The 19089-nt window shown below is 39.2% G+C and overlaps 1 protein-coding gene across 1 annotated transcript in view; it reads right to left on the bottom strand.

Annotated features, from left to right (window-relative positions):
* Positions 1–19089, bottom strand: part of heca (hdc homolog, cell cycle regulator) — a 63930-nt gene that overhangs the window by 8046 nt on the left and 36795 nt on the right. Inside the window, exons 2-3 of the mRNA XM_028821114.2 lie at positions 18009–19088; positions 10059–10213 (exon numbers count right to left, since the gene is read on the bottom strand). Coding sequence (XP_028676947.1) covers positions 10059–10213; positions 18009–19088 — 1235 coding nt within the window. The remainder of the gene's footprint in view (positions 1–10058; positions 10214–18008; position 19089) is intronic.

The following is a 19089-nucleotide window of genomic DNA, read 5'->3' as shown; positions in this document are numbered from 1 at the left end:
CTAGTACTGGGTTGGACCCCCTTTTGCCTTCAGAACTGCTGTAATTCTTTGTGGCATAAACTTAACAAGGTACTGGAAACATTCGTCAGGGATTTTGGTCCATATTGACATGATAGCATCACACAGATTTGCCAGCTGGAATCTCCTGTTCCACCACATCTCAAAGGTGCTCTATTGGGTTGAGATCTGGTGACTGTGGAGGCCATCTGAGTACAGTCAACTCATCGTCATGCTCAAGAAACCAGTGTGAAGTGATTTAAGCTTTGTGACATGGCGCATCATCCTTCTGGAAGTAGCTATCAAAAGATGGGTACACTGCCGTCATAAACGGATGAACACGGTCAGCAACAATACTCAGATAGGCTGTGGCATTTAAATGATGCTCAATTGGTATTAAAGGGCCCAAAGAGTGCCAAGAAAAAAAAATCCTCCATACCATTCCACCACCACCACCAGCCTGAACCATTGAAACAAGGCAGGATGGGATCCATGCTTTCATGGTGTCGGTACCTAATTCTGACCCTACCATCTGAATGTCACAGCAGAAATCGAGACTCATCAGACCAGGCAACATTTTTACAATCTTCTATTGTCTAATTTTGGTGAGCCCGTGTGAATTGTAGCCTCAGTTGCCTGATCTCAGCTGGCTGGAGTGGTCTCCTGCTGCTGTAGCTCATCTGCTTCAAGGTTCAATGTGTTATGTGTTCAGAGATGCTCTTCTGCATACCTTGGTTGTAACGAGTGTTTATTTGAGTTACTGTTGCCTTTCTATCAGCTCAAACTAGTCTGGCCATTCTCCTCTGACCTCAACAAGGTATTATCAACCAGGGACTTTCTGCTCACTGGATGTTTTCCCTTTTTCGGACCATTTTCTGTAATCCCTATTGATGGCTGTGTGTGAAAATCCTAGTTGATCAGCAGTTTCTGGTTAAAACCATACCACTTTCAAAGTCACTCAAATCATCTTTCTTCCCTCATTCTGATTCATGATTTGAACAGCAGGTCATCTTGACAATGTCTATATGCTGAAAATGCATCGAGTTGCTGCCATCTGATTGGCTGATTAGACATTTGGGTTAATAAGCAGTTGAACAGGTGTTACCTATTAAAGTGGCCAGTGAGTGTATATAGAATCATATCTCAAATTAATATCCTCCAGCATGCAAACAAAAGATTATCACTCAAAGATAAGAATCCAAATGGTTAGTTATTAATTGATGAAAACATTACAGATTTTAATTAACTTCCCATAAAAGGAATCTGACTTTTCTCCAATGAAATGTAAAACAGGATTATCATTTACTCCTTGTTTTATGGTGGGGTTCTTAGGGTTCTTTCAGTTGATTAACATGTAGCAACCTATTAACACTGTACAGTCATGTGAAGAAGTAAGTGCACCCCATGAAAAACTGCTGACTATTTCAACATATTTGAACAGGCAAACATTAGATCTTCATGGAGACTTTACTTACATTATCCACTTGAATAAACGACACATAAAATTGACCCGGTTTTTCATTCTCGTAATCCAAGAATCACGAAAATGCTGATTTGTCACATGGAAAAATTACGCAGGCCCCTACATTTACCACCACTTCAAATTCATCAAATTAGACCTCTTTAGGGAGTTCGAGCTGGACTTATTTAAAATATAGAGATTGTGGGCCTGTAGTTCTCTTTGTTAATGATATGTGTGGTATCATCTTGCCAAAATCAAAAGAGCTTTCTAAGGCCTTCACAAAGAAGTATCTGAAATCAATCATTCCACTGTTAAGGATTACCATTTACAAGTGACATGGATTTAAAAAAAAAAATTGCTTACTTGTCCAGGACTGACCAGCCGAGCAAATTCAGCCCAAGATCTGACCGTTTTAATACTAAAAGAAGTCTCCAAGAAGCCCAGATTTTCACTGCAGAATCTGCAGGTAACTCTTGCAAAAGTTGGTGCCAAAGTGTATGCATCTACCATGAGAAAGAGATTGCACATATTTGACCTACATGTAAAGGTGTGCCAGGAAAAAGCCTTTGATGTCCAAAAAGACCATCAGAGCAAGTCTACAGTTAACCCATTGGACACCTAAGCAAAGACCAGGCCTTCTGGAACAATGTTCTCTGGATGGATGGATTAATCAAAGATTCAGAGTTTTCTAGCCACAGTAACAGTAGACATGTTTGGTGCAGACTGTATTCCAGGAGAAGATGACAGCGTTTCAGGAGAAGAACCTCATACCAACTGTGAAGGTTGGGGTTGCTTTGCTGTGCTTTCAGGGCCTGGGCAGCTGGCAGTCATCGACTCAACTATGTATTTGCATCATATCAAAGTGTGCTTTGATCAGAATATAAGACGATCTGTTCGAAAGTTGAAGTTGAACTGGACCTCTTCAACACAATAATGAGTCGAAGGACACTAGCAAATCCACCAAGGAATGGCTCAGAAAGAGGAAATGGAGGGTTATGGACTGGCCTAGCCAAAGCCCTAATTTATATCCCTTTGAAATGTAGTGGAGGGATTTCAAACGGACAGTACATTCAAAAAAACTCACATGTGCCTTGCAATTGAAAGAATTTTGCTGGCCGGATTGGTCAAAAATTTCACTGAGCTGATGTCAGAGCTGTTGAGCAATTACGCAAAATGCCTACAAGAAGTTATTTCTGTTAAAGGGGGTAACACCAGCTTCAGAGGTGAAAAATGGACTTATTTTTCCCCTGTAGATCATTACATCAATTGATACTATTGTTGAATAAATTATTGAAAATGCAAATGTTTCTTGTGTATTTTTCTGTAGGCACTGTTTGTACAAAGATCTACTGTTTGCCTCTTCAAATATATTGAAAAAGTCAACAGTTCCCATTGGGTGTACTTTTCACAAGTCTGTATTAAATGTACATTATTACTACAAATTATTTATTTGCAGGTTTTTACTTTCTCGTATACAAAGTGTAGGGAAAGTATTGTAATCGTCCAAAAATTCAATGTCGAGATTTTGATTAATGTCGATGTTTTAGACTTCCCTGACTTTCTCGTATATGACGTATAGGGAAAGTATTGGAATACTCCAAAACTTTCATTTTGAGATTTTGATGAATCAACGTTTTAGACCTCCCATAATTTTTGGAATTATGTCTGTGTGTGTATGTAAACACGATAACTTGAGTACGCTTTCACTTAGGTCAACCAAATTTTGCATACAAGTATTCAGTACAAAACATAGATTTCTAGCAACGTTTGGGCTATTTCAGTTAACCAGAAGTGGTACTTTACCTTTTATTCGTGCAGCTGCACAGTCCAATTTATTCAACTTTACTTTTATAATAATTGTTCAATATATTATTAATTTGATTTGTTGTTGATGATTCTTTAATGTACATAATATACAAAAATAATCATTGTCTTGCGGTTTACTCCTCAAATATCCATCCCCATATCCGAGTATACGAGAAAGTCGAGGGAAGACCACTGCCAATTTATTTTGTTAAGGTTTCGTTAATATTGTTGATGTTGTTGTTTAGCAAATGCAGTTATCTCTTCACAACTAGTCAACAGCAGATGATGAGGCCGTATAGAACATGGAAAGACCACTGCTGTACATTTAGGATGAGACAGTCGTTGATGACGTGGGCCAATGGTTTGCTGTTCTCCACAAGAACAGAGCAGGTTGTCACAAAACTACCTTCTATGTAGGTTTGCAGTACATCTGCCAACCCCTGTTCGGCAGCAGGGAAGGCCAAAACCTGGCACGCATTCTGTCGGGTCGTTGACCAGGAAAGAGTCTGCAGGAGGGTCTGCCTCCCAAAGCTTTTTCCATGCGTCAGCAACAATAACATCCCTAGGTGACCACCAGATTATTGTTAACGTTAAGGTGGCCTAGTTCACAGCAAGTACAGGACGCACATTTTCTTTCAAACATTTCAATTGTACGAAACAGTTTAAGAGTAAAAATTGGGAGTACCTCAGAAGAATGCTTCAAGCTAGCTTTGCAATTACTGTATCACCACTGAACCAAAGGACAGTACATACCAGTAGAAGACTCATTAGGGTAACCAATGCACCATGAATAGCTACATTAAAGAAATAACCTAAAAATGACACATTTGTTATATGTCATATTTACCACATGTGGCTTTTAGTGATAGCTGAGAACATATTTTAAACCCTGTGTTTTCTCATGGTAGGGTCCTAGGGTGACCCTATCTTCCCATTCAGACTGTACACCAGACCTGAACACTCATGCCCTAAATCCCACCTATGTTAACCCTCACCAGACTGGTCACTGTCAGAGTTGGCCGTTTTTGTAGTTAAACACTTTACTGCACATCTGTAACCTCAGGCACACAGATAGAGTACCAGAGCTGACTGTAGAGAAAAAGTTACGCTTATTATTCAGTTGTGGAATTTTTTCACTTGTGGCGTCATGTCGGCACTCAAAAATTTTGGAGCATTTGGGATTTTGGAATTTCCGATTACGGATGCTCAACTTGTATTTACAGTTTGATGCATCAAGGCCTTGGACTGTAAAACACAAGACTATAAAGTTTGATCAAGTAACACGTCCTCTCGGTGGTCACATCGTATAAAAGAAAAAGCCCAAAGTGGTTCTCCTTAAAAATTAAATAGGCAAAATACTCTTAAACAGTAAGGCCTACACAGCCTGTAAACATCCTCATCGGGCCTCTTTTGTGCGTTTTTTTTTGCATTACAGCATTTCATCCGTATTTCCTTTTTGTGCTCTACAGCTGTTTGGTTAAAATGTACATAATGCAGGTTAAGCACTTAACAGGTTTATACAAGATTACGTGAGAAAAAAATATCCATCCGTCAACAAACCTGCTTAATCCATTTTAGTGTCATAGGGGCTGCAGAGCCCAACAAAATATGCTTAATACAAATAGAAATATAACAAAGTTTCCAGAAAAGAGAAACATTAAACACTGTGCTAAGCACAGAAGATTAGTGATAAAGAAGACTGGCAAAGACTGCAACGTAACAACTGTCAAGTAAGAAAATACTGCAGCAGATTGCAACCCTAAATGTAAACAGCAGAGAAGAACTATTCAATTGAGACTTCAAAGAAAGACACGAGCATTCTGAAGAAGGAAATGAAACCTGAAAGTAAGCAGCCATTGAGAAGGGAAAGTACCCCTAATGGACAGAAAAGCAACTAGCACTGTAAAGCAAGCGCAACAACAAGTCGTCTGTAAACAATTAAATGAATAAAGTATTTCCTCTTTAGCTACGTTTCACTGTAACAATTGGGACATTGTACTTAATTATCAGTACATGCTCATATTCTGCAGCCAATTCTGTAGTAAAAATACAATTATTTTATTGAAGTTACTGGATTAACTCTTTACGCTCTGCCTCATTTATGTCTGCTATCTGCTACTTTGATTTGACTGGCTATATCCTTCACTCAATATTCATGTTCCACCACAAAAACAAAAATACACAGGAGAATTAGTTATGCTGTACACAGTTTAAACTCCACAGTTTAAAGTTACAAATCAAGAGACAGTATTTCTGTAATATATACAACCATTTTAAAGTCCCTTCCTTTTAAAGATCTCAAAGTACAGTGGGAAAAGGAGGAGTGGAAGGCAGCCATGCACAGAACTCACTCGAGTACCAAATGTCCAAAGCATTCCATTATGCAACTTAAAATCTTTTATCAAGCACATCTGTCTCGTTTAATACTATCCAAAATGTTTCCAGGGCAAGATCCAACCTGTGAACGTTGCAATCGAGCTCCTGCCTCACTAGGCTACATGTTTTGGGCAAGGAACAAATTAACATCATTCTGGACCAAAATTTTTAAATGCTGATCAGACAGCCTTAGTGTTACAATCGCTCATAATCCATTAATAGCTGTGTTTGGTGGGCTCACTGATGATGAAAGTGGAGGAGGACAAACAAACTGTAATCACCTTTACTTCACTATTAGCACATAGACTTATCTTGCTTCAACTTAAAGAATCCTAACCCACCTCTGTTAAGTCAGTGGGTAACTGATGTTATATACTATTTGAAACCAGAACAAAATCAAATTTTCTCTTAGAGGATCTGTGCAGAACTTTAAAACCTGGCAGGATTGGCAGAATCTAATAAATAATATCTTATATATAGACGTCCACGCGTGGAAGTGTGTGCGTCTGTCTGGCCTGGAAGTGCGGATTGGTCCAGAAGTACGAGGCTACAGCATGAAGCTCAAAGAGCCAGTAAGGCGGCCCCAAGCTTACGAGTCAGAAGAAGCAAGAAGTACGAGGCTACAGCATGAAGCTCTAAGAAAGTGACTCCGTCACCAAAGTGAAACTGCTGAGGAATGACAAACGAGAGAGAAACTCGCTTAGACGCTGATAGACAAGGGGAGCACGCACGTCCGCAAAACGAAACTGCCGACTCTGTAGTTTAATTTTTTTTATGACGATTTCAAAAGTTTCTAGGAGCTCAGGCTTTTTACAGCATGGGCTTACACAGCTAGTTTTAGAATAAGCACTTATATTGTGGAGAAATACTCCTTTCCCTCTTTACTACTCTCAAATGTTTTACTCTGGCTGTTGGCCTTTCTCTCTTTCTTATGGGTGAGGGTTGAATTGAATTTAGTTTTGTTAAGTTTGACTTGACTGTATGGAATGTTACATGCTATAAATAAATTCAAGTTTAAAAAAAAAAAAAAAAAAAGTCATAAATCAAACAATTCATACATTGCAGACATTCATTTAAGGCTTCACCACAGAAGATCCTCAGTGCCTGCTGATTTCTAAACACTAGTTAGCCACAAAAACAGGATGGCCAGATTACAGTTTGTGAAAAAGGACTTCAACAAGCGTGCAAAATTCTGGAAAAAAAGGTCTTGTGGCAATGGCACAATGAATTTGGAGGAAACATCTGATCTGCTCAAGCTGCAGTAAATGCCTCCAAACTCACTGGATGGTGCTTCATCCTACGACAAGCTAATGACCAGACATACTGCTGAGGCAAAACAGGAGTTTCACAAAGCTAACAAATGGAAAATTCTTGAATGGCCAAGCCAGCCACCCAATTTCAATCCAATTCAGTGTGGTGTATGTGCACTGAAATGATGTCAGTAGTATTTTCCTTGCAAAACTCCTCTTTTTAAACACTGAAAGAAGCTTAAAACACACCTGATAAATGCTTGCAAAACATCATTAAGAAGATTGAAAAATGACAAAAAAATGTACAATGGCCCTTTGGGAACAAAGGGAGGTTAGTAAAGATTCATAACATCTGTGTGCTTGTTACTCAAATGTCTAACTATACATATCCCCCCCGCCCACACACTTATGTGGATGTAGGTTTAGTCAAAGTGAGTGCAGACAGGAATCCTGGGTCATTACCTCCTAAAGCTTAATTTATTAAAGCAATGAATTAGCTAAGAAGAGCAAATAAAACACTAAGGAAAAGTCGGAAGTGGTCTCTCCTAGAATTTCTCGTATACTCAGATATTGGGGATGGATATTTGAGGAGTACATCGCAAGACAATTACTATTTTTATATTATGTACATTAAAGAACCATCAACAACAAATAAAATCAAATTAATAATAACATTGAACAATTATTATAAAACTAAAAGTAAAAGTTGAATAAATTGGACTCTGCAGCTGGATGAATAAAAGGTAAAGTAAAACGTTCGGTTAACGGAAATAGCCCAAAAGTTGATAGAAATCTAAGTTTTGTACCTAATACTTGTATGTAAAATTTGGTTGACCAAAGTGAAAGTGTACTCAAGTTATTGTGTTTACAAACACAAAACCCAGACATAATTCCAAAAATAGTATTTTTCTGACTCAGGGAGGACTAAAATGTGGAGATTCATCAAAATCTCGAAATTGAATTTTTGGAGGGATTCCAATACTTTCCCTACACTCCGTATAAGAGAAAGTCAGGGAGGTCTAAAACGTTCAGATTCATCAAAATCTCAACATCGAATTTTTGGACGATTACAATACTTTCCCTAAACTTCGTATACGAGAAAGTAAAGAGTATGAGAAAGCTTTGCGAGTCACAAAGGGCCTGTTAGGCACCTCAGCAAGCTATTACAGCACACAAGGAGCTGCTCAGTAGAGTGAGCTCGGCCAGTCACAGCCCACCAAATCACACACCAGAAGGTCTTGCTGAACCACACCTACAACTAGCTCCTCACTAAAAGTGGCTTTGTTCATTAAACCCAATACAATTATGTTTTACTTTATATTTGTTTGAGTTTGTTGTTTTGGAAAGCAATTTATTAGTACATACATAATTTTCAAAATTAAGCACATGAGAGATGAACAGAGATACCTGAAACATAAACAAAGGGGATTACTTTGATGAACTATTACACAAACCTACACACACACAAAAAGCAGCAATAACCCGGGAGATTCAGTCAGCCAATACATCTTGCTGTACGCAACTTACGCACATGGCACATTATTGGTGAAGTAAGTTTTTCTGTTTCATAATTTATCTTTGTTAATTAGATCCAGATGTTCTGAGACACGAACTTTAAACTTGGAAGTAAATTTGTGTAAGTGGTAGGCTACTAAAATTGAAAAAAAGAATGTTGTGGCCATTGGATGTTACCATTTTCGGCGGTTGAAGTCCAATTTTTAAAAATCATGTAATCCATCTCTGCAGTTGCATCAGAATTAATACTAGTCCAAATATACAGAAGACAACAAATCAGATGAGAGGATGATTTTATTGCTGGTTGAAACACACTCATATGGTGTCGCACACATGGAAATCGGGAGCATTTTATGCATTTGTGCTGGACAAATATAGGGTAGGAATTAAGTTTGGCACCGTCGCTAACATTTGTTTTGTCTGTTTCCTTAGAACAGAAGAAGAGAAAAACCCCGGAGTGTCACTTAAGTCATTTCTAGTACCAGTGAAGACACGAACTTCCAGTAGCAGAGATATATAAACTGAATGACAACAACAAGCTGCTATTCATATTTGGACCATCTTTCGACGGAGATCAGAACTTCACACCTTTGAGAAACTTTTAGTTTAAAATGGTGACTGACAATTGGATAGTTTTGTTTTGGCACGACTGTGCCCTAACTTTGTCCTTTGGACAATACAGTAAGACAAGGCATCCTACAGGACCCCAACTCTTATTTCTTTGTGCTTTACCTTTACTTATAATACCGAAAACAGAGGCTGTGAAACGTAATGGCACGAATGCAGAGTCTCATTGGAAGTCCATGCAAACACAAGCTGAGTGCGCCAGTCCCTCAAAGAAGGTATCAGAAATAAAGTTCCTGTGTATCTGTCAAAAGATCCACACCATATAGTAATAGGATATAGTATAATCATGACTCAGTTAACAATGTCGTGACTAACAATTTTGTGCTTTAAAGACAGAGCTTCCATAGAAATACAATAAATAAAATCAAATGATGTTGAACAGCTGCTGTAAGCGATCATATTTCAGTATTAATATTGTTATTAATGTACTATTATTGCTGCTTTTCAATAATTATTATAATTTTAAGTGACATAAGTATTATTCTAATGCTAGGTTAGGCTACTTGAAGTTAGGTTAGCTTAGAGTAAGTTACGTTAGGTCAGGTGTATACTTCACGCGTAAAAAATGACACCAAGGTATGTCCCTGTGTACTGCTGGCATGCAGCAAGGCTTTCTCATGGAATGCAGCAATTCTGACACTGCACCTAATATCAAAAGTTAGCACAGTGAATATGACATCAGACACAGAGGCACGCTCCCACCAAATATTATGCATGAACGCGCTTAATGACGAAATCGACTGATGACGCAGTAGTCAGAACCATATGCTGTCATTAAGCGAGACACAACTGTTATAACAGTCACTCTGAATGTTGTAGTTACATATTCAAATTAATTAACTGGCTGCTAGTTACATATGCAAATTTTTCCATGCATGCAGATAGAACACCATAATCAAATTAGTTTTCCTGAAAAGATTCCAAGGCAAAGTAAGGCTTAAGGCAACCACATTTCCCATCATAAAGTGCGACAAGTTACATTTTGGTTTCCAATTAAACTTTGATCTTCAGCCAATCATACTTACTTGACAACATGGCGAGGCTGCCAGTATATCATATGTATACATCGTTCCTAGTTGATGCCAGCTACCGTCCCACCTGGATTTGCATTTAATGCAAATAATTTTATGAACTCCTTCTAAGCAGTCTACACAGATTGCATACAGGTGCATTAATCTCCCTTCAACAAAAAAGAAAAACAAAAAGGTTATTTCATTCTGAAATAATGCAGCTAAACTTGGTTGTAGTTTAGTTCATCACCATTAAAGCCCCCATTCCTTGGAATGTGATTTGGTGAAGGGGGGATTGGCTCCCTGCTTTGGTTCTTTCCTACCTTGTTCTCAGTGCTGCTGGGCTTCAAGTCCACCGTGACCTTGAATTGGATTACGTATGTTTGAGACTGTAATGCCATAGACCAGTGGTTCTCAAACTTGGGGTCACAAACCTACTGGAAATGGGATCATCAAAAGACTTGGCACCAGTGATAATACACGATGCACAGATGCACTCAATAGGACTCATTCGGAGACCTTAATAGGCTAAGGCCAGATGGAATGTCATAGTTTCAATTAAACTGATCAACATGTATTGGCTGGGAAACTGCAGGCTTGATGTCAATAGAGGAATATTTTTGACAAAATAAAATTAATATGTAAATAAACAGATGTATTGTGAAATGTGACAATAAATAAATAAATAAAAACACAATAAGTCAGCAGAAATATTTTTAAAAAATCAAGCACTTTCTCAAGCCCACCCTCTCAACTTTCACAGATGAAAAGGACAGTTTTCATTTCAAGCTGGATGCAGTGTCGATGAAATAAACAGATGAAGAAATAATTAATGAAATACACACAGCAATAACAACACAAAACATACATTTCATGACACATTTGATTATTTATGCTAAATGTTGCCCCCAACTTCATTTGCAGCCATAGCAGCTCTTCTTTCCACAAGATTATGCAGGGTGTCTGTGAGGATTTGTACTCATTCAGACAAAAGAGCATTTGAATGGTCAGGTACTGATGATGGCTGAGACGTTCATCCCAAAGTGTTGAGGTAGGACACTCGTGTTTTTCCACATCTTTATGGACCTGGCTTTGTGCACATGTCCGCAGTCATGTTTGCGCAGAAAAGGCCCTTCCACAAACTGAAGCAGACAACTGTTTCAACAGGTCTACTGTAGCATTAACAGTACTCTTCACTGGAACCAAGGGTCCTAGCCCAAACCCTGCCATAATTTCCTCCTCCACCAAACTTTATGGAAGGCACCTGAAAGTTTCAATTACGGCTTTGCAAAATGGTTGGGAAATACTTAATGTCTTTAAATAAAAATGCTGCCTTCCATTAGAAGTTGGAATTTTGAATTGGAACACCCCCCTCTTTAAGTCGGCTTTCGAATTTGGAAACTCAGGGCTGGTCTGTCAAGCACCTTCAGATCATGTCATCAATCCAAAGTGGCGATGTACAAAGTAAACTCTAGTGAAAGCTGTAGTATTATACTGTTATTAGCAATCATGTCCATTTGTGTCTCATGAAATCAGTCGCACACACAGTGTCCAACTTCTATCTGTGGACATGTTGCTACCGTGTTTGGATACATAAAATACAACATGTTGTGTTGTTATCAAGTGCTATTTATTCCGATGTTGCATGCATAACAAAGGCTTTCCTAGCCATGTTCATACTGGTTTTCCGAACGTTTTACTGGAACGTGGTCAACTCTGGTGTGATACCATTACCATCTCCAACAGCTGACGTGTGCTTGAGCATCTGGACTGTAAAAGAACTTATGGATCTTAGGTTGGAAAGGTCTATTAATATTTGACACTAAAGATGTCTCACGTAAGGGTTTTAGAATTGTGTTTCTTTCTCGTGTGTATATAAAACACAGGCAACTCCAGTTTCTGTATTACACCCTGCCGGAAGAAGACACCCGAGCTTACATATTGCATTCTGCTCAGTTAGCGTGTAGCCATGCCACCTACACTTCAGAAGAGGTCATCCAACTGAAGCTACGCATGTTTGGGCCCAGCCAGTATTTGGATCGGGAGAACATCTAGGAGGTGTTGGTGAGTCCAACAGGTGGTGCTAACCCTGTGGTCTGTGTGTTAACCACAAGTGCCCCCAGTGCAATGATAGGGACACTGTGTTGAAACAATGGTGCCAATGTTCAGATGAGATGTCAAACCGAGGTCCGGACTCTCTGTGGTCATAAAACATCCCTGGGCATCCTTCATAAAGGGTAGGGTGTATCCCAATGTCCTGGCTAATTTGCCCTTCATGGCCTAGTCATTTTGGCCACCTAATCATCCCCTGTCTCTAATTAACTCTCTCTCACCCTTTAACCACCTAATAGCTAATGTATGGGGAGCGTTCTGGTGCAAAATGGCTACCATTGCATCATTGGTAGTGGTTAAAGTGGCTCTTCACTCTCTATATAAAGAGCTTTGAGTAGTGAGAAAAGTGCTATATAAATGTAATGATATCATTATGATTATTATTATTAATAGCCAATAAATGGTGTCATTTTTGTATTACTTGTCATTATATGTAAAATCTGCAAAGATCAGAGTTAGAAGGTATAGAGCACTTATGTAAACCAGGGCCTCCATTTATTCACTCGATAATTGGGTATGGAAATGGGCCTTGTTTCATTAAAAATGGATCAAAAATGAAACCTTTGTGGAGAGCTGGTCACAAAAGACCCACTCACAGCTACACATAATGAGACATTATAAGAGTAGGCAGTGTGGCATTCATTGTTAAGACTTTGGACGTCAAATTGTGAAGTTGTGGGCTCAAGTCCTGCTACTGACACTGTGTGACTGTGAGGAAGTTGCTTCACCTGCTTGTGCTCCAACTGGGGGAAGAAAAAAAAAAACGAAGAAAGTTGTAAGTCACTTTGGATGTAGGTATTAGCCAAATAAAATGTAGTAATAATTAGTGATGCTTGAATGAATCGAGATCGATCGATTTTCACCCCAAAATGACTCTGTTGGAGATTAGTAAATTAGCTGATCCCCAAAAAAGATTTTTTCAGAATCTGTTTTTCTAAGCTTTACGGTAATGGAGCTGTACTGCTCCTTTATGCATAGTATTACGCTGCTTGAGGATTAGCATGCATCATTTTCAGGCTGAAGTTCCTGTAAACAGAGAGCCGAAGGTCAGATTTTATTTAGGAGGGAGCGATGGCTGGAACATTTGCTTTTACAGAAAATGGAGTAATAACTGAGAAAATCTGAGGAGTTGTCCTTTGCATGGAGAAGAATGGCAGAGTGTAAGAAAACAGAGGCACGTCTTGGGCAGAAAAGAAATGACAATGAGTTCTGACCTTTTCAAGTTGTCTTGTTATTAAAGAGGGTACCCCTTGTCTGAATGTGGATGGTGAGCAGTCCTACCTTTCGTACAACAGCAACACTAATAAAACAAAAAAGCATCATACGCATGTCTTTCTATGTCTTACTATTGACATGTTATATTGTAAACTAGGGAGGCCAAGTCCCCTGGTGCCTTTGGCGCTCAACCCCCAGTTGCAGCCAGAATATTAGTAAAATCTGTAAATGCACAAAAGAAAAATTATTTATTGGAGTCAAAAATCACGAAATTTTATAAATATGCAAAAGAAAAATTAATTATTATTTAACAGAGTAAAAATCATGAAATGAGAATAAAATATTTACTCTCTTACCGATTGGAGTATTCCTGTTAAACTGAGGTCCACTGTGCTCGATAAGTATTTATAAGAGACTAAATAAACGATCCATTCATTTTAACTGACATTCTTGTAGATAAGAAAAACTTTTTAAAAAAAATGACTCATTTAAATAACAGGAAAAAATCATGTGAAATCTAAAGTGGTATGCAACGGGTCTTCATAACTCGACCTTCAGCTAACTAAATTACCTGAATACAAACATTGGTGTTATGAATTGATCATTTTTTTTTTTAATAGTTTGTTTCTGTGAAAGAAAGTTTACTCGATCAAAAATAAAAACCACGACTTTCTTTATATTCTAGTTCATAATTTATAAACGGAATAAGAATTTGAAAATCTAACATCGTCACATTAAAGTTCAATAAATTCTGAAAAGAATGATACCAAACATGGATGGATGGATGGCACTTTTAGGCTTAGGATTTTATATATATATATATATATATATATAGTAGATGAAGCTGTCTTTTGTAAGGTAGATTCTGGTATCGCACGTTTATCATTTTATTGTTTTAGTTACTCATTTTGCAACCTTGCCTTTTATTTCATCTGTTAGAAACTGAAAGTCTATGTAGCGTTTTGATTAATGATTAACTATTGTTCAATTAACCCATGTTAAGAGCTGAAATTGAATTATCTTATTGATTAAACAATTAATTTTAAATTGGCGCTGCAAAATTACTTGCTGGATAGGCTTTGGTACCTACGACCCTCAGATGGATTAAACAAGTTTAAAAATGTTAGGCTGTGTTAAATGTAATTGCCTTGCTGCACCATGATGCCTGATATGGACTTAATTTGAGACATGGTGTTCTCCTCAATAGGGAGCGCAGAGTTTAAGGTACATGTCAGCTCCTACTACATCAGGAAGCACAACAGATTCCGTCAGCGTAAAATAAAGTATGCTAAATGTACCTAAAACCTGTTTCCAAAGCCGAGATCACTAAAAACAATGCAATGGCTGAAAATGATAAGCAGCAGATTTACAAAGCATTACCACACTCAAAAAGCATGCTGACTGAAGAAACCTAATGTATTGGCAGCAGTAGCAAAAAAAAAAACTAGCGCCAATGGGCATAAAATGATCATGCAGGGGGTGTTCACGTTGATAGAACAAGACATGTCAAAGTGGTTTGTCAGCAAAGGACTTCTGCACCTCAACAAATTATCCCGAGCCACATTTCACCTACCATAGGCCGCGTAGTATAAAACATTTTACCAAGACGATGGAGGAACTAAAAACCAAGGCAGCCATAGCTGCACTAACAACAAAGAATTTTATCAAAGTAGTGCGCTACTACAAAGGTGAAGACTGAAGGATGGCATTGATGCTACAGTCACAAAAACTTCTAGCCAGAAAGTTGTGTATGTAAAGTGCTTCCACGTGTTCATACTGCACAAAACGGTGTGGCTGCTATTTCATCCACTCCCAAGTACCAGGAATTGGTGGCATGTTTTTCTACTACATGTGCTGCTTAATGTTCACGATACAATACATTCCGTGAAACAGGATATTACGTGATTTAGTTGTGCTCGCATCACTCTATATGCAGTAATTATCAAATATATATGGTATACTATAGTGTACCTGTTTTGACCAAATACAAAGAGATAAGACTACAACGGTCAAGAGACGTGCGTTACACGAGATTGGTAGCTGCTGCCTGTAAGTCGAAGCATACACTGTTTATACAGCAAACGTCACATTAAAATGATGACAGAAAGTACAATACAGTACTGGCAGGGCAATTGTTTTGTATACAAGAGACACGACATACATATGTTGCTTGAGTTAAACTTCTACATTTGCTACATTCGCTGCATCCCGTTTTTCGATTGTGATTTCTGAACTCATTTATCTTATGGGACCACGGACATATATGCAGTCGGACTCAGCAGGAATGGACGTTTTGTGAAGCATATACACTGCAAATTTTAGTCACTGACAAGTAACTGTTGTAAGCAGTGATGGACAGAAATAAAGTCTTGGCCGAAGGTGAATCCTGTGAAACACTGGGCCGAATACCTTTCTCCTTTATTTTCTTTTACCCATTTAATAATAATAATTCATAAAATTTATATAGCGCATTTCTCACTACTCATATGAGACATGGACACTATCCAGTGACCTGAGAGGAGGACTGGATTCCTTTGGTACTGTGTCTCTCCGGAGAATCCTTGGGTGCTATTGGTTTGACTTTGTGTTGCTCACGGAGTCCCGAATAAGGCACGTGACCCGCACTGTGAGGGAGTGTCAGTTACAGCACTACAGCCATGTGGCGCGATTCCCCGGAGGGTGATCCGGCTCCAAGGACCCTGATTGTTGAGGACCCGAGTGGTAGGACCAGGCCAAGGGGATGCCAGATAGAGGGTGGGCCTGGACCACGTGTCTGCCTGGGGGGTTGCCAACCAGGATCCTGAGCTGTTTCGTTGTGTGGTGGGTGAGGCAACGCACTGTACCAGTGTATACTCCCCAACCTAACCTAACCTGACCTGTGTTCATTTTCGTGTGATTTTTATTTTTACTTTTGCATAATTTTTTTGTATAATAAAGGTTCAAAAAACAATATATAATTATCTTTTTAGATTATTTTTTTTAAATGTTTCATGAAAAAAGCTCCAATAAAAGTGGAACACAATAAGTTGCTGAATCCTTCAACCTGAATTATCCTACGTATTTCACATAAATGTAAAGTGTCAAATTAACATAATTTTTTCATAAATTACAATAAGTTAAATTACACTTACAAGACTAAATAAATGTTAACATTTTCAGCTTTACCAAAGTCTTTTCTTGAAGTGAAACTGAATGAACATAAAACTGCTTATTTTACATATCTCTGCCATCTTAGAGACACAGCTCCATTTAAATTCAAGATGGTCAAGTACTGGATTTGCCTGCTCTTGTTTTCTGGTAATGCCCTGCATTCTTATAATATTTAATTAAAAACGCATGGAACTTATTCATTTTCTCACACACAATATGGGATCCAGCACAAAATCTTCCACAAATGTACATCTGAAATCTCAGACCCTTGGCACACTTGTGATTGTGGTTTGACGAGGTGCAGAACCTGCTTGACCCTGTCACCATTCTTTCTGAGATGTGCCCGAGTCTTACGGTGGTCACTGCATGTGTCCTTGTGGGTGCAGGAAATGGCATGTTGGCAGGCTTTGCAGAATAACCGACCACCTCGATCTTGTTGGGGTACCTCAGAGGTGGCGCAGTGGTAGTGCTGCTGCTTTACAGTAAGGAGACTGTGGAAGATTGTGGGTTCGCTTCCCCGTTCCTCCCTGTGTGGATAGCGCTTTGAGTACTGAGAAAAGCGCTATATAAATGTAATGAATTATTATTATTACTGTCTAGTCCTAACTTTGGCTATCAGTGTTGAAGTTTTCGTTTTTTTTTTTTGATGGCTTCGCCATTTCAGTTGTCTGGTGCTTTGACATGTTATCTTCCTAAAGGAATTCAAACAAAGCGACTGTATGCTTTGTGCATGACATGTGGTTTGATACACTTATTTACGAAAACTATGACTCTCCCATCATCATCAATACAAGATCTTGGTGAAAAATGAATGCAACTCTGGACGGAAATAAATGTTGCGACATTGCAAACGTTTATTGAAACGATACCATGGCGAATGCAGGCCGTAATCAAAGCTAAATGCCGCCCAATGAAATATTACAGTATGAGGCTTTTGTTTTGGCCAGGTAGTGTATAATACATAGTTAAAAGTGTAGCTCTTTCTACTGCCTGTTCCTTCACTCCGACTAATGGCCTGAGGTTATAGATAAAGAAGGGATGTGGAAGGGTGGAAGTGCTAAGGTATCTGACCACAAAGTGGAAAGTGTATGGGATTGGAGCCATTTTGTTGAAGTCTACACAATAAAAAATATAAAGAGTCACCGTAGGACCCTATAAGACGAAACACCATTATAAGACCAAGAGTAGCCACGGTGTAATCTGGGAAAGTCAGGAACCAACACTGGACTGGATGACAATCCCTCACAGGACACATTCCTACAGGCATCCATATTGATTGGAACAATTTTAGAAATGACAAGTGCACTTGTTCCATATTTCCAGGTCACACAATTGCAACATTATACCATAAACCTTCTAATTATATATATCACTTTAAAAGCAACAGAGGTAACTGAAGTTTAATTATTGGACTTCAGGAGCTAAAAGAATTGGGTTGAAAGCTCAAACTCATTCATATTCAGAAGCAGGACAATGTCAGAAAATTACCTTGTAGATGACAGGGCACATCATATTCTATTTCATCATGTCGTGAGGGGCTAAGAAAAAGGGTACCATCAACTAGAGGGAACTGCTCAAACACAGGTAGTGTCCGATGGCAGAGGGCACAGTTCACCACATTTCTGTGACTGGCACTAAGGGCTGCCAAGATGAATTTCCTGAGGTCCTCTCCCTGTCCAGCCTGGGCATCATCTTCCATGCGTACATGGTAAGTGTTGAGTTTATGGCGGGGAATATGGGCAAGGAGTTCTGATATATCAAGCCTGCGGAGGAACTGTACTGGTGCATCTCCTGAAGCAAGTCTAGGCATGGACAGGCTGGCATTATTGTCTGCATGGGAGTTCTTTGTCACTGCCCCACCGACAGAGAGGTGTTTTCGATGACTGTCCATGTGAACAGCATTTTTGAGAAAATCTCCCAAGTGACGAGAGCTGCGTGGACCAGAAAAGGAGTTTGAAGTAAAAAAGGAAAACCCAGACGGTGGAGACTGACCAGGTGAATCACAAGGAGAACGAAGGCCAACGTTACTACAACCTGATGATCCGGTTACCCCTTTCTCCTGCGAGTTTTGTCGATCGACGGATTGTCGTCGGGGCAGCTCATGGCCCATAAGTTTGTGTGACTGTTTGCATCCTCCAGTATGTTTTCCTTTTTTTGGGTCCTCTTGGGAATCACTGCTGCTCCCACAAGCACCGGTGGACTTTCCGGAGCATTTCTCTGGCAAGACCTTCTTTTTACGGTCGTCCTGCATGCGCTTCACCTGATACCAGTCAGTGTCTTTCTTGAGGTGGCCCTGGCCGCATCGGCAAGAGCAAAACCGAAAGGCCAAGTCATATCCTTTCTTAGTCCACATGTTTTGCCTGCACTGCTTTTCGTTCCAGCTGCGTGCCCGGCCAATGCAGTTGAACTGAACTAGTATGCTGCTCTCCCATTCAAAGAAGCATTGGAGATGCATCCAGTTCCCGTAAGGGCACAGCTCATTATTGCAGACCACTCTCTGACAGTCGTCCTTCTCGAGATCAATGGGTCTTCCCAAACTACAGACTAGAGGGGTGGCACATGTGGCATC

The sequence above is a fragment of the Erpetoichthys calabaricus genome, chromosome 15 (assembly GCF_900747795.2).
Source record: "Erpetoichthys calabaricus chromosome 15, fErpCal1.3, whole genome shotgun sequence".
Classification (NCBI taxonomy): Eukaryota; Metazoa; Chordata; class Cladistia; order Polypteriformes; family Polypteridae; genus Erpetoichthys; species Erpetoichthys calabaricus.
Note: the sequence above shows the minus strand (reverse complement) of the source record. Positions and strands in the feature narration are given on the sequence as shown.